Genomic DNA, 24,179 nt, shown 5'->3' with positions numbered 1-24,179 from the left:
CTGAGGCCATAAGCTTGTTTAAATCTTTATAGGGGCTGGGCACGGTGGCTCATGCCTATAATCTCAGCACTTTGGGAAGCTGAGGTGGGTGGATCACCTGAGGTCAGGAGTTCCAGACTAGCCTGGCCAACATGGTGAAACCCTCTCTCTACAAAAATACAAAAAATTAGCTGGGCGTGGTGGTGGGGCACCTCTAATCCCAGCTACTTGGGTGGCTGAGGCAGGAGACTCCCTTGAACCCAGGAGGCGGATGTTGCAGTGAGCTGAGGTCACACCGTTGCACTCCAGCCTGGGCAACAAGAGCAAAACTCCGTCTCAAAATACAAACCAAAAAAGGTTATGTGGTTATGTATTTTTGAGGTTCTGTTAGGACCTTCCTCAATATTGGTAAAGGTGAGAGATTATGTGCAGATGATCATAATATACAGGTTGAGTATTCCTAATCTGAAATCTGAAATTCCCCAAAATCTGAAACTTTTTTGAGTGCTAACATGATGCTCAAAGGAACTGCTCATTGGGGCATTTTGGATTTCAGATTTTTGGATTAGGGTTGCTTAACCAGTATAATGAGAATTATTCCAAAATTTTTAAAACATTCCAAAATCTGATCCAATTATTATTTTGATCCAATAATAATTTCGCTTAAGGGATATTCAATCTGTATAGTCCTTTACTTTTAGAAGAAGACAGGTATGATTACTTACTGCTCAGAGATAATAGATACTTTGATAGAATTTATCTGCAGGATTTCAGATGGGTTCACTATTATATACCTGATTATCATGCAAATCCTGTTTTAAAAGTATAGAATGGATAAATCCATATCTGGGACTCATCTTTTGTGACCAATAACTAAATTCTAAGCATTGTCTCTCATGGGGATCCTCATAGAATTGTTGCCATCCCTTTATGAAGGAGCTGGAACATATTTTCACTAACATCTCACTCTGTTCATGTTTACATAAGTAAAATCAGTATCTAGGGGAACTTCATAATTTCAAATGACAAAAAAATGGATTATTCTGGAGATTACATGAATCACTAGTACATGTAAAGCACTTAGAACAACAGTGCCTAGAATATAGCTCAATAGATGGTAGTTGTTACTAATGGTGGTAATCCTTTTCATAACAGAAAGCAGCAGCTACAAATACATCAACTCACTATTTAGAATACATCTGATTAGCTTGAAGTTTAAAAATCCACTGAGCAATTAGACATCATGAAATCTATACTTATTTCTCATAGAACCTCAGGCTTTCACTGCAAATCTCTACTCTTGCTCTACAAACAGGTCTGATGTACTTGAATATCTAGTTTGTAGGCACGCAATGGGTTTGACAAGGAGAAAAAGGTGCTTCCATCAGTTCTATCAGTAGCAGCAGTAAATAGCTGACAGAATTATGAAAAAAGGTAAACATATATTCCCACAAAATATAGCAGTCTAAGCCTCTATAGTAAACAGTACAAATATGAGGACAGTGCAGCAATTTATGTTCATAAAATTATGACCCTGCATCAGCCCAAATTATGATTGTAAATCCAAATCTGACTAAGCAGAATTTTTTTTTTTTTTTTTTGAGACGGAGTTTTCCTGTTGTTGCCCAGGCTGGAGTGCAGTGGCGTGATCTTGGCTCACCACAACATCCACCTCCCGGGTTCAAGCAATTCTCCTGTGTCAGCCTCCTGAGTAGCTGGGATTAGAGGCATGCACCACCACACCCCGCTAATTTTGTGTTTTTAGTAGAGACAGGGTTTCTCCATGTTGGTCAGACTGGTCTCAAACTCCCGACCTCAGGTGATCCACCCACCTTGGCCTCTCAAAGTGCTGGGATTACAGGCGTGAGCCACCGCGCCTGGCCTAAGCAGAAAATTTTTATTAGAAAGCTATCTGGTAGCTCACTAAATGGACAGGAAAGTTGAAATAAGCCAGGCTCATAAAAAGATGAAATCTACATAAGATGTTATGATTCCTCCGCTGCTGTTAGACTGATTTCTTGATTGTCCCTGTGTCTGTGAGTCACCACACTTAAGATGCAAACTTCTGGTTGGCACTGTGTGTCTTCATTGCCAAGGGCAGAAGGAGTATCTGGGCCTTTCAGCTTCTACAATGGAAGGATGCTGCCCCTGTGCAGATGCCCACAGGAGTGGATTACTCCAGATAAGAAGGATGCTTAGATGCTGGATTGCAAAAAATGTACAGCTGTCTACTACAACCCCAAATCTTTAAAAAAAAAAAAAAAAAAAAAAGCTGCTATTCTATTGCACAAGTGCAGGCGTGGAATAAGCAAACAGTTGGATTTAATCAAGTTGAGGCTAAGCTCTGTAAGTATGAGATTGAGGAGCAAGGGAGTTAAGGGTGTATGCATATGATGATGACTGGCCAAGTAAGCTGCTTACGGAGAAGAGGGTACTTGAGAGGGGTGAGAGATGTGAAAAAGTGGTGTTATCAGTGGACAGAAGTTCCACGTGGGGGTCAAAGGATCACTGGAGATGGGGTCCTAGAGAGACTGAGCTGAAAAGGGGTCAGTGGTTAGAGAGTAGGGTGTCTGAGTTCATAGAAGATTTCAGTTATTGGTAGTAAGTTCAAGGTTACCACCAAAATTGCAGCTGAGGCAAAGTAGAAGACAAAATTTTCAAAGGAGAGATCCAGTGAACTCCAAGGCCGTGAAGCTGGAAGGATCATCTTTGTATCTGTCACCAAAAAGTATAACTGTGGTGGTGGTAGAGAGTGAGATAGGAACTAAGATCTGAAAGGAACAAAGGGAAATTGAGGGGACTATATACTAGAAGACTGCAACAAGTACCCAGGTAACTGATGACATGTTTTTAATGGAAGAAGCAGAGGAGAATGGATGAGCAGCATCCAATGAGGACAAGGAAATCTACTCTGCCTCCAGGCACAGTGGTATACTAGGTGTGGGAGAGAAAAGAGCCACTACTTGAAAGGGCTATAGAGGTAGCAGTGTCATCAGAAGACACAAACTCCAAAGTCTGACAGGGGAAGTTCAGAGGGCTAGGCATTTTCACAAATTAATACTAATTTTTCTTAACCTACAGAAGTCCTCATGCTAGAGATGTAAAAAGGCATATTCCTATAAGAAAAACAGCCATGAAACAGTAAGTGAAACTTAGCTTCATGTTTGCAAGACGGGACCATTTTAAAGGGAACAACCATTATTTTGTGTTGTATGGCAGAATTCAGGCCTAGTATTGCAAGGTCTTTGGAGTTTTTCTAAGAGCAGCTAGAACTATGAATTTTACTTAATTTCGACTTTTCAAAAAAAATACTGTGAGGCCAAATAAAATATGTCAGAGACTGCATTTAGCCATTTAGTCACATTTGTGAACTCTTTTTTTTTTTTTTAAGATGGAGTTTCACTCTTGTTGCCCAGGCTGGAGTGCAGCGGCGTGATCTCGGCTCACTGCAACCTCCGCCTTCCGGGTTCAAGCGATTCTCCTGCCTCAGCCTCCCGAGTAGCTGGGACTACAGGCGCCCACCACCATGCCCGACTAATTTTTGTACTTTTAGTGGAGACATGGTTTCACCTTCTTGGCCAGGCTGGTCTCGAATCCCTGACCTTGTGATCCACCCACCTCAGCCTCCCAAAGTGCTGGGATTACAGGTGTGAGCCACCGTGCCTGGCTGAACTCTGCTTTTTAAAATACAAAGCTGGCTGCCTTGTTGGGTAGACTTGGCAAAAGGCTGCACCTGTTCAGTCTGCAGGTATAAATAGAGTGACTGTCTACAAGCTGATCACCAAGCAGCACTTAAATTACCTGGCAACTGTGACTACAGGTGTACGCCACCGTGCCTGGCTAATTTTTTATTTTTAGTAGAGATGAGGTTTCACCATCTTGGCCAGGATGGTCTCAATCTCTTGACCTCATGATCCACCTGTCTCGGCCTCTCAAAGTGTTGGGATTACAGGCGTAAGCTACCGTGCCCAGCCTTTACTTTCAATTCTAACTCTGATAATGGAATTTCCTTTGAAGTGAAACACACTTAACCTTTCATGGCCTGAACTTTTAATAAAAATTAGACCGCATACAATAAAAGAAGCCTTCTAATATAGTAAAACTGGAAGGTTCTTTAAACCTCAAAAAATACTAGTTAATTTCTAAACAAGTTTTAACGTTATTATAAAGTATTTAATGTTTCTATGAACCCTTGATTTCCCTTTAGTCATAATCGTGACCGAGAAGAATTTTTGGATTGAAGTTGAAGACTAGAGATGGTATTTGGCTCTATGTGATCTAAGCCAGGGCAGCAAACCCATCTAGGCTTAGTTTCCTTATCTGTAAAATGGAGATTAAAAATACATGCCCTCCCTACTTCATAAGGTAGCTAGCTGTTGGTTCAAAGGAGAATGTGAAAAGCTTAAGTCCTGACTTTGTATGGGTGTTTTGTTTTAATATATTCTATTAAAGAATAACCACTTGGCTGGAGCTAATGAGATTGTCTATTTAGAGAAAATATTTTAGATATTAGATTTTAATGTACTTAAAATGTAGGAAATCGCTTGCATGTGAGTGAATATATATTCTACTTCTAAAAGCACCTTTCCTGTTGAAAGATGACACTGCTTGATGGTATCATTATGTGAGGTGGTGGCTGAAAGTATCCTCTCCCCAGTTCTGTAAGTTGATGGGTTGTACTTATAGTTAAAAATTCTGTTCATTTGGGTGACACTTGATACACAAATTCTTTGGTCTTACTATCACCTTTACTTCCCTTCTCATCCTGTACTCGTTTTTCATCAAAGTTAACAATTATCATTTAAGATTGATTTATGTTTAATGTAAAGAGGCTTTTCTAGCAGCATCTAATACATCACTCAAAGAACAAGTCTTAACTGAGAAGTACAGAATACCTCATTTTCACAGTAATTTTTTTTTAAGTCCCAGTGATGAAAACTGTAAGGCAGCTTCCTCAAAGGAAGTTAACACTGATGAATCCAGTGCAGCCGGTGTTTTCCATATAAGGTGATAAAATCTTTATCACATCCAGCTGGACTGTCCTGTATGTTAGTCTGAGTCTTTGGAACAGTTATTCCTTTTTATTAATTGTATGGTTGTTATGCAGCCATGGAAGGAAAAAGCTGAACATCAAAATCATCAACAATATACCTGAAAGACAAAATACAGTAAAATAAAAAAACAATCTTTAAGGAAGTTCATAATCACTAGGTAGGTATATTTTAAAATTACATATGATTATATACCTAGATGTTTGGAAAGCTATGCTTAAAGAATTGGCTACATCAATTCTATGTGAAACATGTTAGATATTTAAATCTAATATTCTCAGATTTAAATCTAATATCAGATTTAAATCTATTATTCTCATTATTTTTTCTTCAACTGTGAATCCTTAAACACAGTATGCATTTGGTAAAACCAATAGGATCTAAACAATGAATTCAAAGGATAAACTAAGTCCAAAGATGTATAGTTTTAGTTCTGGCTCTGTTACTGACTTGCTGAGTGAGAAATCCTAGACTTGGGTCTTCATTTTCTCCTCTTTAAAATGGTAACACTCTCCCTTCCCTCCGTGCCCCAGGGACATACCTAGAGAAGCAACTGAAAGCACTCGGAGTTTTCACTTAGAATGCTCAAATAAAAACAATGTTAGGTTACTTTCTCCAGTCTCTCTTTTTTCATTAATCTCAACCATTAACAGTTTTCATTTTTATCTCAACCTTATTTAACTGACCATTAACTGCTTTTAGAGATGTGTCAAGCAAATAAAATATCTAAAACAAAATTTCAGTCGATGGTGGAAGTTTAAATCTGAAATATAATACAAAATTGTTGTTTATTTGTTTGTTTTTGAGACAGAGTTTTGCTCTTTCGCCCAGGCTGGAGTGAAGTGGTGTGATCTTGGCTTACTGCAACCTCTGCCCCCCAGGTTCAAGCAATTCTCCTGCCTCAGCCTCCTGAATAGATGGGATTACAGGCGCCCACCACCATGCTTGGCTAATTTTTTTATTTTTAGTAGAGACGGGGTTTCACCATGTTGGCCAGTCTGGCCTCGAACTCGTGATCCACCTGCCTTGGCCTCCCAAAGTGCTAGGATTATAGGCGTAAGTTGCTGCACCCGGCCCAAAATGTTTTGAAAATTCACATATTAGTAATCTTCATTTCTGAGAATTACAACAGAGAAATCTGGCATGTAGCTGTTGGTTAATTTTTCAATGTGAAATAGGGACTAAGGAGAGTGAACCAAGGGCTCAAGTCACTATCCTGAAAAGTAAATGTGCAGTGGTTAATTTTTCATCTTGATCTGAATGTATTCAGGCTTAAAGCCCTAGATCAGTTTAAATTCAGATTGAAAACAAGTTTTGTCACATGCACATTTGAAATTATGTCTCTTGTTTGCAACAACAAAAAACCTTAAGGTTTGGCAAGCACTTAGATACCTTAACATATTTGCGAGAGATTAGTCTGTTTGCAACCAAAGGCTTTAAATGAAAAAAAAAAAAAAAATCAGAAACAACCTCTATGTTAACTGACCCACAAATTTTTTTGTCATTTTTTATAAAGTCAGAACTAGAAAATAAGACATTACATTTAAAACTTTTTCCAAAAATAGAATTGCAGTTTCATAGAAGCAAATAGAATTTTCTACTTTTCACTGTATGAAATGTATAAACTAGAGAATTCCACCTTGGATCATCAGGCATTAGTTACATTCTCATAAGGAGCGTGTAACCTAGATCGCTTACATGCTGAGTTCACAGTAAGGTTCATGCTCCTATGAGAATCTAATGCCACCACTGATCTGACAGGAGACGGAGCTTTGTAAGCTTGACTGCCACTCACCTCCTGCTGTGCGGCCTGGTTACTAACAGGCCACGAACTGTACTGGTCTGCAGCCTGGGGTTTGGGGACCTCTGCCTTAGCCTACTGTTACAATTGTAGTTGGAGCATGCTAACAAATAAATCATGTTAATATATGTTAGTCTCCAGACATACTGGGGGAATTTTTTCATATAAAAACTACCTGTAGGCCTGCCCAATTAGTGACCTTGTTTGTTAACTTCTTAACTTCTTTACATTAGCGACCTTTTTAACTTTAAAATTTAAAAACGAATTTTTTGAGATGGAGTCTTGCTCTGTTGCCCAGGCTGGAGTGCAGTGGCGCGATCTCAGCTCACTGCAAGCTCCGCCTCCTAGGTTGGCACCATTCTCTTGCCTCAGCCTCCCAAGTGGCTAGGACTACAGGTGCCCACCACCACGACCAGCTAATTTTTTGTATTTTTAGTAGAGACGGGGTTTCACCATGTTAGCCAGGATGGTCTCGATCTCCTGACCTCATGATCCGCCCGCCTTGGCCTCCCAAAGTGCTGGGATTACAGGCGTGAGCCACTGCGCCTGGCCTAAAAATGGAGAAAATTTTTCTTTAAATAAGTTATCAGAAAATACTAGCACTCTGTAGAACTGACCAAAAGTTATATCACTAGCATTTAAAACCAGTTTTTCTCTGATATTCTTCATGTTTAGGCCTATAGATATTATTGAGCATAACAATTTGATAGCATAACAATACTGGGCATAACAATATGATATGGAGCATAACAATAACATTAATGTGAGATAGAGGAATGGAAGGTAAACAGGAAGAGTAAAGTGTGATTGACTATTCAAACCTGTTATGGCACTTCCCTTCTGTGTTACCTTCTGTGTATGTGTGTGTGTGTTTTAAAGAAAATGACTAAAAAGAAACAATATGCTAACTGGATAAAAAGAAGAGTGAATTAATGGAGGGCCAAGCATCTTCATATTCACTTCCAGTTATGAGTTATAATCAGGCTTAAAACAGATGACTAAACAAAATCAAGAAATGCTGATAACTTTATATAAGTAATGCATAAGAAATGCATAATAATTTTTTGTATATTGTATAATTTTGTGTGTTATTTGACCCATCTTTATAAAGAGTTTATATATCTGATCTAAATAGAAATAACTGGAATGTAGCCTGAGCAACATAACGAGACCTCATCTCTACAAAATATACAAAAATTAGCCGGGTGTGGTGGCACATGCCTGTCATCCCAGCTACTCAGGAGGCTAAAGCAGGAGGATTGCTTGTGCCCAGGAGTTCAAGCACAGTGAGCTATGGCTATGATCATGCCACTGCCCTCAAGCCTGGGTGACAAAGAGAGACCCTGTCTCGAAAAAAAACAAAACAAAAACAATAAAAATAACAGGAATGTAACGTGGATAATTTTTAAACTATATTTAATACAGGTATTCATTGTTTCATGAGATGCTGTTCTGCAAAATGGTCAAATGAACTAAATGATACTTTATCTGGAGCTCACAAATGTGAAAAAACAAATTTCTTTAGCAAAAAAAAAAAAAGATTATTTTTGAAGGGAAGTAAGCACTCTGCTTTTTTGGTGCTCAGATCTCAAGGTTTCTTAAAGTGATAGCATATCTGAAACTGACTACCTTTAACAGTTTTAAAGGATAGTACACAAAGTATTATTCCAGGCATGTTAGCTACCTTTTTCATTTTCTGTTTTGTGCCTGCTGTGGCTTTGGAAATTGACATGTTACAATGATATACACATATATTTTAAAATACCCTAATCTTTCAGACATATTAAATAAAAATATGCTTACCTAAAGAAGGAGCCAGCCAGTATACTATAAAAAACTGAGGGAATGCTTCGTCAAAACACATGAAATGTAGCGAAAGTGCCAAAGCTGGATTAAATACAGCTCCTGTTAGACTTCCTCCTGTAACAGATTTTAAGCAGAGTGATTCCAAATGATTTATCTTCCATTTTCTTGTAACTAGAAATAAATGGTTACTAAATGTGACTTTTATTTTAGGTATTCTTAGTCTGTGATCTTCCTTTGCAGAATAACCTGGCATATTTTAGACTATAATCATAGATTATAATATACCAGTTATTATAAAAAAAGACAGAGGACATTAAAGTTTGAACCTAGTGCTTTTCCTATAGACTATAAAATGGACACTGAAAGTTAATGTGCTCTATTATTATTCCTACAGTTTTATAAAATAGATTTGGCTACCCTGAACATTCATCAATTTAAATGAATGAATAATAATAAAAGTAAAATGAAAATACAGTTAAATAGATACAATGACCCAAGATCCTCTTGGGTACAAGCATAACTTTGTATTGAAAAGAAAAGGTAAAATGGACCAATAGACCAAAGCTTTATCATTGGTTCCATTTTTACTTGTCAACAGAGCCCTTAAGAAGGGACTGTGAGTAGTCATGAGAGATAAGCACAAATTATAACTGTTGGCTACTTTTTAGGATTTGTGTTCCAGCTCTGCACTCAGGGTATTTCTCTGACATGGGGCTAGGAGTCTATAGTCTGGCCACACAAGTACGGAACGGAAGAGGAGGCTGGATGCCTGTCCAGCAGTACTCCACAGAGCTGTGTCTTCGCTTTTCAAAGTCCAGCCTAAGAGCATCCCCCAGACAGTGACATTTTCAGCAGTTTTTCCAAGTGGAAGCTTAGGCACACAACTCTGCCTCTTTTACTCAGCCACAGAGATAGATCCTGAGATCTTCAGAAGTTTTATTATTGACATGCACCATTGTAGCCTGTTTTCATGGAAATTAAGTGGCCCTTTCATAAGATTTCACTACTGAGATTTCACACTTGAATAGGCCGAGAACAATGAAGCTGTGTTGAGATGAAGATATTGAGCAATGAACTAAGCTCACTCAATAGCTAAGAGTTTTTTCTAGCGTACCAGCCTCACAGCATGATTCATATTCATGACTCAGCAATTATAAATGATATCATAGACCTTTGGAATCATTCTTGAACAGTCAAATCCTGGAATGTTAAACTTGCAACTGCTAAGGGTGAACAGAATTGTCTGGTTGGCAGCTAGTCATTTCAGTTTGATTACACAAAAACTTATTGAGTTCCTGTGTACTAGATACCATGGGCAGAAAGATAAAGACTCACACAGACATTTACAATATAATGTAATATGACCTATGATAATATAAATGACCTGTGACTTTTAGGCATGTATTGATAAAAATGGACTGAATCATTACCCTCACTTAGTTTACTTCAGTATTCAAGGACATGGTATACTGAAGATTTTCCACTAGATCAAAGATGAACACCACCGATCAGTCTTATACCATCCTAAAACTCAAACGACTTCACTTCCTAATCTCATCCTCACACAGCAGTTCTGATCAGTGTGACTTAGTGGTAGCTGCTTCTCCCAGCAAGACGTTGTCTACTTTCCCTCTTAAAAATGAGCTGGCTTTGCAACTTGTGTTGATAGATAAAATGCAGCAGAGTAGGGCTATGGGAATTCTGAATGTAATAGGAGTGATGCTGTGTGAATTCTAGGTTCACATCTCAATAAACCCAGCAGCTTCCACTTTTTGCTCTTTTGGAAGAATGCCCTGACCATGTAAGTTTGCTGGTCTAGGCTGCTGGAGGATGAAAGGCCACATGGAAGAGAACTGAGGCATCTTAGATGACAGCTGACAACTGGCAGACATATGACTGAGGCTACCTTGGGCTTTCCAGCCTCACCACTGGTCAGTTGAATGCAGCTATATGAGAGATCTCAGAGGAACTGCCCATCTATAACCCACAGAATCATGAAAAATAAGTTATTCTCAGTTTTGGGGCCAGGCATGGTGGCTCATGCCTGTAATCCTAACACCTTGGAAGACTGAAGCGGGTGGATCACTTGAGCCCAGGAGTTTGTAATGAGCTCAGGCAACATAGCAAAACCCCGTTTCTATAAGAAATACAAAAATTAGCTGGTTGTGGTGCCACATGCCTGTGGTCCCAGCTACTTGGGAGGCTAAGGCAGGAGAATAACCTGAGCCTGCAGAGGTTGAGGCTGCAGTTGAGTCGGGATTGTGCCACCTCTCTCCAGCCTGGGTGACAGAGTGAGATCCTGTCTCAAAAAAAAAAAAAAAGTTTTGAATGGTGTGTTACACAGCAATAGTTAACTGATACAGAAATCCATGTCAGGTGTGGGTTCTGTGTTAACAAAAGCTAAAAACATGGCATTGGCTTTAATGTCTTACTGGATAATTCTTTGTTGTGAGCTGTCCTGTGCACCGTAGTATGTTTAGCAGCATCCCTGGCCTCTACTCAGATGGCAGTGGCTTATTCCCTCTCCCCACACTGTAACAACCAAAAATGTCCCCTGGGGGGAGAACTGTCCCTAAGTTGAGAATTACTGTCCTAGAGAAACACTGGTATTTGTGTATGAGAAGACATATACAAGATTTTTTTTTTTTGAGATGGAGTCTCGCTCTATCACCCAGGCTGGAGTGCAGTGGCGTGATCTTGGCTCACTGCAAGCTCCACCTCCTGGGTTCACGCCATTCTCCTGCCTCAGCCTCCCGAGTAGCTGGGACTACAGGCGCCCGCCACCACGCCCGGCTAATTTTTTGTATTTTTAGTACAGACAGGGTTTCAACATGTTAGTCAGGATGGTCTCGATCTCCTGGCCTTGTGATCCACCTGCCTCGGCCTCCCAAAGTGCTGGGATTACAGGTGTGAGCCACCGCACCCGGCCCTACAAGATTGTTTATTGCAGCAAAGAACTAGGAAAAACCTAAATGTCCATTCATAGGAAAACAGCCCTAAACAAATTTACTATTACTTTGGAGTATCATGCGGTGTTTTGAAATAATGAGATATTCATTATTTCAAATATGAATCTCCAATATATATCTCCAAACACTTCTCTGCATTCCACAACTACCCCAACTATTTGTTTAACTACTTGCCCCTTGAAGGACATCCAGATAGTTGTTTCTGGCTCTTGGCTATCAGGAGTAAAGCCTGCTGAGTAAGGTATGATACTTTTTAATGTTAACACAAGTATACACATATACAATAATATATATAATAATATATCATTCCTGGCTGGGCGCAGTGGCTCACACCTGTAATCCCAGCACTTTAGGAGGGCGAGGTGGGTGTATTGCCTGAGCTCAGGAATTCGCAACCAGCCTGGGCAACACGGTAAAACCCCATCTCTACTAAAATACAAAAAAAAAAAATAGCCGGGCATGGTGGCGTGCACCTGTAGTCCCAGCTACTCGGGAGGCTCAGGCAGGAGAACTACTTGTACCTAGGAGGCAGAGGTTGCAGTGAGCCAAGATCACGCCACTGTACTCCAGCCTGGGCAACAGAGCAAGTCTCAGTCTCAAAATAAATAAATAAATAAATAACAGTAATAATATATCATTCCTGTAGGGTTTTATCTATATGTATAATAAATGCACATGAAAAGGGTTTGGGCCTGGGTTTGATGGCTCGTGCCTGTAATCCCAGCACTTTGGGAGGCTGAGATGGGTGGATTGGTTGAGTCCAGGAGTTCAAGACTAGCCTGGGCAACATAGCAAAACCCCCGTCTCTACAAAAAATACAAAAATTGGCTGGGTATGGTGGCATGTACTTGTGGTCCCAGCTGCTCGGGAGGCTGAGGTGGGAGGATCTTGTGAGCCCGGGAGGCGGAGGTTTTGATTGCACCACTGTGCTTCAGCCTGGGTGACAGAGTGAAGCCCTGTCTCAAAAAAATAAAAATAAAAACACAGTTTGGGGCTGGGCATGGTGGCTCACGCCTATAATCCCAGCACTTTGGGAGGCCGAGGCTGGTGGATCATTTGAGATCAGGAGTTCAAGACCAGCCTGGGCAACATGGTGAAACCCCTACTAAAAATACAAAAAGTAGCCAGGTGTGGGGCCTGTCATGGGGTGGGGGGCAGGGGGAGGGATAGCATTAGGAGAAATACCTAATGTAAATCATGAGTTAATGGGTGCAGCAAACCAACATGACACATGTATAACCTGTGTAACAAACCTGCATGTTGTGCACATGTACCCTAGATCTTAAAGTATAATTTAAAAAAATTAATTAATTAATTTAAAAAAAATTAGCCGGCAGTGGTGGCAGGTGCCTGTAATCCCAGCTACTGCGGGGGCAAAAAAAAAAAAGAAAAAAAAATTAGCCAGGTGTGGCCAGGCATGGTGGCTCACGCCTATAATCCCAGCACTTTGGGAGGCTGAGGCAGGCACATCACCTGAGGCTGGGAGTTCAAGACCAGCCTGACCAACATGGAGAAACCCTGTCTCTACTAAAAATACAAAATTAACCAGGCGTGGTGGCGCATGCCTGTAATCCCAGCTACTCGGGAGGCTGAGACAGGAGAATCACTTGAACCTGGGAGGCAGAGGTTGCAGTGAGCCTAGATCGTGCCATTGCACTCCAGGCTGGGCAACAAGAGTGAAACTCCATCTCAAAAAAAAAAAAAAAAAAAAAGCCAGGTGTGGTGGCAGACGCCTTTAATCCCAGCTACTCAGGAGGCTGAGGCAGGATAATCATTTGAACCTGCGAGACAGAGGTTGCAGTGAGCCGAGATTGCACCACTGCACTCCAGCCTGGGCGACAGAGCAAGACTCCATCTCAAAAAAAACCCCAAAAAACAACAACAAAAAAAACCAGTTTGGAAGGTTGTAACACAAACATCAGAGACAAGGATTACCGTGGAAGGAAGAGTAGACAGGGAAGGAGAGGAAACAGGCATGGAGGTATGGAGGATGGCAGTCAAAAGGCACTTTAGTCTTTGAATTTTTTACATAGAGAACATATCATGTATTGTGTAATTAAAAATGAATTATTTTTTAAAGAATCATCAGGCACGGAACTATCAGAAGATGGCTTCAAAAAACAAATTACTATTTATCGACATTTGAAGGGGAGATGACAATCATGCATGTTGAAGAAGAGGTCTAACCGGGAGATCCAGCTAGTCCACTGCCAAGAGTCAGAGGACAGCATGGATTTGGTGAAATTACCACGGCCAGAGGCTAACTCTTGAATCTGGCAATTTTAGGCACTAAAGTTTCTCAATATTCCCAAAGGGAATAAAATTCTCTGTGACAGAAGAATACTAGTTAAAAATCACATAACACCCATGTAGAAGCTGGAAGGTCTATTTATTAATTTAGAGTGGAACCTAGCTTTCTAGTAACTGGAATATTTGTCTTCCCTCTCCAGAGAACCCATTTTAATGAGCACGTAAGCAAAGCAAAAGGAGTGTTATCATATCATGATGAGCTCTGATAAAATATCATTGTCAGGAGTTGAAAAATACCTCTCTAGGCTGGACGTGGTGGCTCACGCCTGTAATCCCAGCACTTTGGGAGGCCGAGGTGGGTGGATCACAAGGTCAGGAGTTCAAGACCAGCCTGGCCAAGATGGTGAAACCCCATCTCTACTAAAAGTACAAAAATTACAGCGCGCCTGTAATCCCAGCTACTCGGGAGGCTGAGGCAGGAGAATCGCTTGAACCTGGGGGGCGGAGGTTGCAGTGAGCCGAGATTGCGCCACTGCACTCCAGCCTGGGTGACAGAGCAAGTCTCCATCTCAAAAGAAAAAAAAAAAAGAAAATACCTCTCTAATGACAAGCCTGCTTGTTTTCCCCAAATTCAATCTCTACTCCCGGACATTACTGGGCAAATAATTTCAAAGTTTGCATCTCCAAACTCCACTTTTCATTTCTGGTTTGTATTCTGTTGATATGCTAATGTTACTAACTAAGCTAGCTAGCTAGCTGTTTTGTTTTCTTTTTTTGAGAGATTCTCACTCTGTCACCCAGGCTGCAGTGCAGTGGTGCAATCTCAGCTCACTGCAACCTCCACCTCCCGGGTTCAAGCGATTCTCATGCCTCAGCTTCCTGAGTAGCTGAGATTACAGGTGCGAGCCACCATGCCCAGCTAATTTTTGTATTTTAAGTAGAGACTGGGTTTCGCCATTTTGGCCAGGCTGGTCTTGAACTCCTGGCCTCAAGCGATCCGCCCACCTCGGCCTCCCAAAGTGCCGGGATTACAGACATGAGCCACTGCGCCTGGCCTGTTTTCAAATTAGTTGTTATTCTTACAGACCTGGAAGAATGACATTAGACTGTTCTCAGATGTTGCGGGGAACACCTAGGGATTTGTACCAAAATCTTTACTTATTTGCAATGGACAAATTTTGTTATAAAAGTTACAACTTACATTTTCCTGAATTTATCCCAAAAGGAGTTGTGAGCAATAAAACTGATCAAATTATATGCAAAAATGATCAAATTATACTGGAAGCCTGTTGGAAATATAGAGGGAAATAATAATAATAATAATAATTTCCCAAGCACTTCGTGTATGGCAGGTACTATGCTACAAACTTGAATTATTATTCCTCATACTAGTCTTATGAAATAGTATTCTTCATTTTAGAGATGAGGAAAGTGAGGCCCAAATAAGTACTCAGCCTAAGGGCACAGTCTTTTTTTTTTTTTTGTAATCGAAACAAGATCTCACTCTTTCACCCAGGCTTGAATGCAGTGATGGAATCATGGCTCAATACAGCCTCAAACTTCAGGGCTCAAGCAATCTTACTGTCTCAGCCTCTTAAGTAGCTAAGACTACAGGCATGCACCACCATACCTGGCTAATTTTAAAATTTTTTTGTAGAGACAGGGTCTTGCTATGTTGCCCAGACTGGTCTCAAACTGCTGGCCTCATGCAGTACTCCTGTCTTGACCTGCCGGTCCTGGGATTACAGACATGAGCCACCATACCTGGCCTTAACCATTATATATATAGTTATTTATTTTTTATTTTTTAATTGAGACATAGTCTCGCTCTGTTGCCCAGGCTGGAGTGCACTGGTGTGATATCAGCTCGCTGCAACCTCCGCCTCCCAGGTTCAAGCAATTCTACTGCCTCAGCCTCCCAAGTAGCTGGGATTACAGGCGCCCACCACCATGCCAGGCTCATTTTTGTATTTTTAGGAGAGACGGGGCTTTACCATGTTGGCGTTGAATTGGTTAAAGAATAGTAGAGTAATGAGGTTGATGAATAGGCTGTGGGTGGTCATGTTGATTCAGATTATGAATCAACAGGCTGGTCTTGAACTCCTGAACTCAGGTGATCCGCCCGCCTCCATCTCCCAAAGTGCTGGGATTATAGGCATGAACCACTACACCCGGCCTTAACCACTATATTATACTGGCATAACAAAATAAATTTTGGACCTTTGAAGGTGTTTTTCATTTGTAAATTGATAATAGCTCCTATTTAAAAAGAACATATGTTCCCTTCTCTCTTTTTTTTTTCTTTTGACACTGAGTCTTGCTCTGTTGCTCAGGCTGAAGTGCAGTGACATGATCTTGGCTCACAGCAACCTCCGCCTCCAGGGCTCAGGGGATCCTCCCACCTCCACCTCCCGGGTTCAAGCGATTCTCCTGCCTCAGCCTCCCAAGTAGCTGGGATTACAGGTGCACACACCACGCCCAGCTAATTTTGTATTTTTAGTAGAGACAGGGTTTCTCCATGTTGGTCAGGCTGGTCTCGAACTCCCGACCTCAGGTGATCCGCCTGCCTCTGCCTCCCAAAGTGCTGGGATTATAGGCGTGAGCCATCCTGCTTGGCCATATTATTTCTTCCTGTACAGTTTTTAGAGTAAACAGAATGTTTGCTAGTTCGTTCACTTATTCTAAAAATACTGTTTACTTTGTACCAGGTCCTATGCTAAGATCTTGATATATGTTATGACAAATAAAACAAATGTGGTCTACAGACTCAAAGCTTATCTGGTAGAGGAAAACAGGCATTGTGTTAGAAAACAATATAATTTAAAATTCTATGAAAGAAATGAGCAGTATGCGGTAATAAAGACAACTGACATGTGTAAAATAACAGATGTTTTTCTTTTTTTCTTTTTTTGAGATGGAGTTTTGCTCTTGTTGCCCAGGCTGGAGTGCAATGGCGCGACCTCAGCTCACTGCAACCTCCGCCTCCCAGGTTCAAGCGATTCTCCTGTCTCTGCCTCCTGAGTAGCTGGGATTACAGGCATGCGCAAGCATGCCCAGCTAATTTTGTATTTTTAGTAGAGGTGGGGTTTCTCCATGTTGGTCAGGCTGGTCTCAAACTCCTGACCTCAGGTGATGCACCCACTTTAGCCTCCCAAAGTGCTGGGATTACAGGCGTGAGCCACCATACCCGGCCCAGGTGTTTTTCAATATCTAATTATGCATAAAAAATGAATGCAGCTCTCTCTCAAACTGTTCATTGAACTAAATTCTTCCAGAACCCAAAGTAAGGAAGATTTGCTTGAAATCTGATTAACAGTTTATAGCTCTAATATGTTAATAAATCACACAGCTTTTTTTTTTTTTACACTATTAGGAGAGCCAGTTGATACACGATAAATGGTAATGACATAACTGGGGCTCCATGTGCCCATCAAAATTCCGGGTGCTAAATCAATAAATACACAGACACTTGGTCACTGGCTATCCTAGGAGCCTGTGGCTATGTTGCTGGACGCTTATGTTCTGTAATCCTAAAATACATAAGTTATTTTGATGTACCCTGTATTGGTGACTTCTCAGTGCCCTCAAAATGCAAGTGATTAAATAAATCTCCCAATATGCACCTTTGTCAAATCTGTACTTGTAGTATCTTAGAAGCTTAAAAAAGATATATCATAATAACTTGTAATGATGCCTGACTTAGCCAACTGTCCCAAGACAGTCCTATTTGTTAACAGCTCTGTTCCAAAGTTATGACTTACAGCCATAGAAAAAAAAGGGAGAGATGGGACTTAGTGCAGCATTTCCCAAAGTATGTTCTCTTCTGCTACACACTCCTAGACAAACTAGATAAACTTAGATCTCGTAAGTTTGAAAAACTGTGCTCCAAATCCTCCTCTTGGAGTTTCACAATACTTAGAAGCATAGTAAAGGCTCTATGAAGTCTTAAAATTAGAAAACCTGTTTAATCCAGTGTCTGCCAAATTCATTTGGCAACAACATCATTTTGGAAATTAAAAATTGTATAAATTGTGGTGAAATATATATATTCCATAAAGTATGCCATTTTAGCCATTTTTAAGTGTATGTCATTGGTGTTACATTCATCATGCTGTTTCACCAGCAGCACCATTTCCAAAGGTTTTCATAACATAAACAGAAACTTTGTACCCATTAAACAATAAGTCCCCATTCCTCCCTCCTCCCCACAGTCCGTGGTAACACTATTCTTTATGAAGTTGCCTATTCTAGATATTTTGTATATGTAGAGCCATACAGTATTTGTCTTTTTGTGACTGGCTTATTTTGCTTAGCATATTGTTTTTGAGGTTCATTCATGTTGTAGTATACATCATAACTTCATTCCTTTTTATGGCTGAATATATTCAATTGTGTACAGTTTTGTTAACTTTTGAGGAGCACACTGTGGAAATGCTGATAATGAATCCGTTATGAGCTTTAGTGCCAGTTGGAACCATGGTTCTAACACAGTCTAGTTATGTAAGCTTAGGTAAGTCATTTCACTTTTCTGGGCCTCACTTACTTTACTTAAAATGGGAAGAATGTATTCATCGATGGGTTGTTGTTGTTGTTTTTTTTTTTTTTTTGAGACGGAGTCTCGCTCTCCCGGTCTGTCTCCCAGGCTGGAGTGCAATGACTCGATCTCGGCTCACTGCAAGCTCCGCCTCCCAGGTTCGTGCCATTCTCCTGCCTCAGCCTCCTGAGTAGCTGGGACTACAGGCGCCCGCCACCACGCCCGGCTAATTTTTTTGTATTTTTTAGTAGAAATGGGGTTTCACCGTGTTAGCCAGGATGATCTCGATCCCCTGACCTCGTGATCCACCCGCCTCGGCCTCTCAAAGTGCTGGGATTACAGGTGTGAGCCACCGCGCCCGGCCGATGGGTTGTTGTAAGAATTAATTAAGATAACTCTCATAAATTTCCTTGCAAAATGCTTGGCCTATAACAGCTGACAATTGAATATTCTCATCTCCCTTATATTGGCAGAAAACAAACAAAGGGAAGATCATACTGCATTATAAATTTCTGTAACTAGTAGTAATCAACAATTGTCTATTTTGTTCTACCCATGCAAACAGACTCTAGCACTGTCCAATCCTGTACCCACTAGCTACAGCACAGTTTGACAACTGACCACTTGAAATGTGGCTACTTTGAATCTAATTTCAATTAATTTAAGCGTAAACAGCCACATGCAGCTAGTGGCTACTGAATTGCACAGTGCAGGTCTAGACTCCTAAAGCAGTGCTTCTTTACCTTGGTTTCATAATGGGATCACCTGTGAAGCTTTACAATACACTGCTGCCTAGGCCCCTTGCCAGAGCAATTGGATTTTAATCTGTGGGCCCAGAACAAGGATGCTTAAAGAGCTCCCCAGGTGATTTTAATACAGAGAGAACCACTGCTCTAGTGATCCCTTTATACTCTCCCTCTCCCCCATCAATTAGTACCCTCATTTCAAGAAAAAAAGGGCAGTGTTTTTGATCTGTTAAGTTGATATTTTATAGATTACTTCTAATAACTTTCCTTATATCTATGACTGGATCTATAACTCCAAGTATTATCTGTGTCTCTTCTCTCAAATTTTTTGTCACTGATAAAATAGGGAATGGCTAATATATACAGTATTATCTATGAAATCATAAATATGTATTAAAAGTAGACAGAATATCAACTTCAGGCTAATCAAGAGAGGGAAGAGGAACATAGGTATTGAAAAATCCAACTGTAGTTAATGTTCTATTGATGTTAAAATTCTTTTTTAAGTTTTTACTGCTTTTAATTGTAGAAATAAAGAGCTAAACCATGGCATAGCTCTTTTTGCAGTGACAATTCTGTTCATTTACAGGGGATGTTTCTGCTTTAGCTAAAATCTAAAACTTCAATAAATAAGCAACTACTCACCAATCCCTCAAATATGCCTGACCTGTCACTCTTTTTCTCTTTTTCTTTTGAGACAGACAGGGTCTCTATAACCCAGGGTGGAATGCAGTGGCACTATCACAGCTCACCACAGCCTCAACCTCCTGGACTTAGGTGATCCTCCCACCTTAGCCTCCCAAGTAGTTGGGACTACAAGTGTGCACCAGCACGCCCGGCTAATTTTTGTATTTTTTGTAGAGATGGGATTTCTCTATGTTGCCCAGGCTAGTCTCGAACTCCTGGGCTCAAGTGATCCACCCGCCTTGGCCTCCCAAAGTGTTGGGATGACAGGTGTGAGCCACCATGCCCAGCCCCCTTCACTCTCCTATACCACTTATTTCCATTTATGTCTACTTAAAAAGTGGTACTAGACCTAAAGAAGAGGAAATTGATTGGGAAGGCTTGCTTGCTTTCTTTTTTTGAGACAGAGTCTCACTGTTGTCGCCCAGGCTGGAGTACAATGGCGCGATCTCGGCTTACTGTAACCTCCGCCTCCTGGGTTCCAGCAATTCTCCCGCCTCAGATTCCCGAGTAGCTGAGATTACAGGTGCCCACCACCACGCCGGCTATATTTTTTTTTGTATTTTTAGTAGAGCTGGGGTTTCACCATGTTGGCGAGGCTGGTCTCAAACACCTGACCTCAGGTGATCCACCCACCTCGGTCTCCCAAAGTGCTGGGATTACAGGCGTGAGCCACCGCGCCCGGCTGAAGTCTTTCATTTTTACCCTAGAAGGTCAAGTACATGTTTAGGAGTCCTTATCTTGAAGTTTGCTTCTAGTCATGGTTTCACTTTTAATGGGCAGAAGATAACTATTACCACAAATTTCCTTTGTTGTTATTTCTGCCTCCACAGTCTTTTATAATTTAGATGTAGTCCCAATAAAGATATTCTGTTGTAATCATTTAAAATGACACATTTCATCATTAAATACTTGTGTTTTGGATTTCCTCCTCCCACTTAGGACTAGATTGCCCACTGCATCTGAGATCTGTCAAAGTAAACAAATGGTTTAAAAGAAATCAACAGATTTCTCAAGAGTTATATTTTAAAAAGCATCTTTAATTTGAAGCAAGTTATCATTTAAACACATTTTTCTTAATAGGTCACTTAAAAGTTCATGTATAACTCAAAATGAATTATTAAGGAAATAAGAAATGACTTTAAGTCATTTATAGGACTAAAATGGAACTACAAAATTTCTACCCTCCGCTCTTATAATAACCAATCATGTGCCTTGTGCTTTAAATCGAAAGGAACTTTGTAAAGCCAGGATAATTTTTCAGTAAGAGTATCCAAAACGATCTATACCACCTTGGCATGAAGAAAGAGGCAGTTAATAAGTTATCTTTCCTTTCTACCATTAAAACAATCCCTTTGTAGGATATCTGAACCCTTGGCAACATCTCACAATATCTCAGTTTCAGCACAGAGGTGTTCTCTGGGTGTTCAAAGAAGCACTGCATGAAGGCTCTATGTGTCGGCCCTACTGGTTAAGAACGGGCTGCAAAATGGTTAGAATAACGGGGATACCAGCTTTTACATCATAGCGGGACAGAGGGTTTCAAATGTATTTTAGTAAAGAACTTACAGCCTCATGTCATAGAGGCTCTGGAAGTGCCAAGTATTTGGTGAGAATGACAAACCTGCATAGACCAAAAAGGTGATGAGTGCAGCCAGCAGGTGGATACGAAGCTTGGTTCGGACTTCCTGGAAGTGCAGCAGAGCGCTGTGGAAGAGAAAGGAGCAGACGGCCTCTGTGATGACCGCTTTGAGCAAGTCGACTTGGATGGGATTCTTGCAAGCGAAGCTCCTCTCGCTGACGTGATACTGGGTGAGACCCAAGCTCCACAAGGCGCTTGTGCAGTACCTGCTGCACAGGGCACTAACCAGCTGAGCCAATAGCCTCACCGCACCCGTCTCGGGGGACATGCCCCCCAGCATCATCTGCATCATCACGCCGCACGGGTTGCTGGACGTGCCCACCAGAGTCAGGCCATGCACAAGCGAGAAGAAGTAGACGAACGTCAGCGTCCAGGTGGGGTGCGCGGGGTGCTGTTCGCTCAGCAGTTGCAGCTCGTGGGTGCAGCAGCAGAGCTGGAAGGTGGCTAGAAACTCCAGGACGAAGGCGTGGGCCACCGGTCTGTGCAGCTGCTGCCGGGCGACCACGCGGGCCAGCCCCATGAGCAGCACCACCGACAGCATCAGTCCCAGCGAGGTGCAGGTGTCCTGCAGCTCGGGCCGGAGCCCCAGCAGCGGCGACATGGCTCCGTCGCCGCCTGAGCGGGTTGCGGGCTCCGGCTCTGGGTAGGAGGCGGTCTCCAGGCCCGAGTCCGAAGTCCGCAGCCCCTCCCCTCCTCACGCCCCTCGGGGCGGGACGAGCGGGAGGCTCCCGAGCGACACACTTAGGTAGTCCTCCCCGCCTCCCCCGGCTCGGCGCTGGGGTGTTGGAAAAAGAGCCGGGGAGGCGGGGAGGCGGGGAGGCGCGGGGCGGCGCAGGGAGGTGCGGGGCGGCGAGGGGAGGTCGGCTAGGGCGCCGGCCGAGGGGCCAACGGTTAGCCGAGCCCGCCGCGCACTCGCCATCCGCCGCCTTCCTCAGGGCCTTGTAGGCTGGCGCGGTGGCGGAGGGCCGGGCGCGGCTTGGTCGACGCAGCGCTCTTGGTGCCCACTGCGCACGCGTGCTGCGGCCCTTGCGCCCCTGCCGGCGGCGGCATCCGGACCCTGGGCGGAGAGGAGCGGCACGGCGGGGCTCCGACGGTTGCTTTGAAGCAAGGACCTTGGAGTTTTTCTTTCCCCGCTCCACACTGTAAAACCGTGGGGCTGGAAAGACCGCTAAAGGCCATCTCACATAGCCACCTCGTTTTTATCAATGGAGCGACTGAAATTGAGAGGGGAGACGCGGCGCAGGGGGCGGGTGAGTTAGTGGGCGTAGACCGGTGCGCAGGGCCTCCTGGAGCCTTGCTTTTCTTCACCTGCCAAAAAACATTTCTAAAAATGGTGGTAATATATGCCAGATAAAATTCGCCACTTTAATCAATTTAAGTGTATATTTCAGTGGCATCGATTACCTTCACAGTGTTGTTAAACGGTCACCTCTTTTTTCCAGAACTTGAGCGGTGATTCTTCAAAGTGTAGCCTAGTTTTAGCATGTGACTGTCTGTCACCTTTCGCATAAACGCTTTACGTATAATATGAAACAGTTGTGTCTTACTGTTACATGCACTCTTCCTACGTGAAGAGGAAACAACAGGTAACTGGAGAGATCTGTTTCCAAGAACTGGGGGTCCTGGCGCACCTCCTCCATCTGCTTTGAAAGCAGGAATACGGCTGCGTGAGGTGGCCCGCGCCTGTGGTCCCAGCACAGAGAGGCAGAGGCGGGAAGACCGCTTGACCCCGGGAGTTCCAGGCTGCAGTGAGCTGAGATCGTGCCACTGCACCCCTGCCTGGGCCACAGAGTGAGACGCTGTTTTTAGAAACAAAAACAACAACAAAAACTGGGCGCGGCTGGGCGCGGTGGCTCACGCCTGTAATCCCAGCACTTTGGGAGGCCGAGGCGGGCGGATCACCTGAGGTCGGGAGTTCGAGACTAGCCTGACCAACATGAGAAACCCCGTCTCTACTAAAAATACAAAATTAGCCGGGCATGGTGGCGCATGCCTGTCATCCCAGCTACTCGGGAGGATGAGGCAGGAGAATCGCTTGAACCCGGGAGGCAGAGGTTGCGGTGAGCCTAGATCGCGCCATTGCACTCCAGTCTGGGCAACAAGAGCGAAACTCTGTCTCAACAACAACAACAACAAAAAAAAACCAGTCAAACAAAAAACAAAACATGAAAGCCACTTAGTACAGTTCCCAATACGTAGAAAATATTCACTAAGTGGTAGCTTACAGTGGAAACAGCAGGTTTCAGCAGCCAGAGTGCACGGCTCTTGCCACTGCATCCCGGTCCCAACAGCTAGTTCCCTGGGGTGGCCCATTGTGGGTGCAGCACTTTGGGAGGCCGAAGCGTGCGGATAACGAGGTCAGGAGTTCAAGACCAGCCTGGCCAACATAGTGAAACCCCGTCTCTACTAGAGATACAAAAATTAGCTGGGCATGGTGGTGCGCACCTGTAGTCCCAGCTACTCGGGAGGCTGAGGCAAGAGAATCCCTTGAACCTAGGAGGTGGAGGTTGCAGTGAGCCAAGACAGCGCCACTGCACTCCAGTTTGAGCAACAGAGTGAGACTTCGTCTAAAAAAAAAAAATTTCTTTCACAAGACACAAACTAGTAGAAAATCAAGACCTTTTCTCTTTCCTGTGTTGATTGCCTGGCCAGAAAGAATTTACAGTAAATTATAATTATTTATCATTATTATTTTTTTAAGACAGAGTCTCGCTCTG

At 42.5% G+C, this 24,179-nt stretch overlaps 2 protein-coding genes across 8 annotated transcripts in view; one reads left to right on the top strand and one right to left on the bottom strand.

Moving 5' to 3' along the window:
* Positions 1-1,534: 1,534 nt before the first annotated feature.
* Positions 1,535-22,663, bottom strand: AQP11 (aquaporin 11). Its single transcript, XM_002822277.4, has 3 exons — positions 21,445-22,663; positions 8,635-8,751; positions 1,535-5,130 (listed from the first exon to the last, which is right to left on the bottom strand). The coding sequence occupies exons 1-3, from the start codon at positions 22,061-22,063 to the stop codon at positions 5,051-5,053; spliced, it is 816 nt and encodes a 271-aa protein (XP_002822323.1). The 5' UTR covers positions 22,064-22,663; the 3' UTR covers positions 1,535-5,050.
* The window catches only part of PAK1 (p21 (RAC1) activated kinase 1), a 269,840-nt gene continuing 267,412 nt past the window's right edge, over positions 21,752-24,179 (top strand). For 3 of the 7 annotated variants that reach the window (XM_054526056.2, XM_063728214.1, XM_054526054.2), the window contains exon 1: positions 22,508-22,712. The gene's annotated coding sequence lies outside the window, so the exon portion shown is untranslated. Of the gene's footprint in view, positions 21,837-22,488; positions 22,713-24,179 lie in introns of those variants that run through there. The other 4 variants (XM_054526055.2, XM_054526058.2, XM_063728215.1 and 1 more) reach the window with 3 other exon arrangements.

This window comes from Pongo abelii, chromosome 9 (assembly GCF_028885655.2).
Source record: "Pongo abelii isolate AG06213 chromosome 9, NHGRI_mPonAbe1-v2.0_pri, whole genome shotgun sequence".
Taxonomy (NCBI): domain Eukaryota; kingdom Metazoa; phylum Chordata; class Mammalia; order Primates; family Hominidae; genus Pongo; species Pongo abelii.
Note: the sequence above shows the minus strand (reverse complement) of the source record. Positions and strands in the feature narration are given on the sequence as shown.

What these genes read in the sequence shown, in the direction of transcription:
- AQP11 (XM_002822277.4), bottom strand. Translation starts at nt 22,063, where the DNA reads ATGTCGCCGCTGCTGGGGCTCCGGCCCGAGCTGCAGGACACCTGCACC. An exon ending in CACCTTTTTGGTCTATGCAG is followed by an intron (nt 8,752 to 21,444) that starts GTTTGTCATTCT and finishes AATCTGTTACAG; the next exon opens with GAGGAAGTCTAACAGGAGCT. An exon ending in CTGGCTGGCTCCTTCTTTAG is followed by an intron (nt 5,131 to 8,634) that starts GTAAGCATATTT and finishes TTTGTCTTTCAG; the next exon opens with GTATATTGTTGATGATTTTG.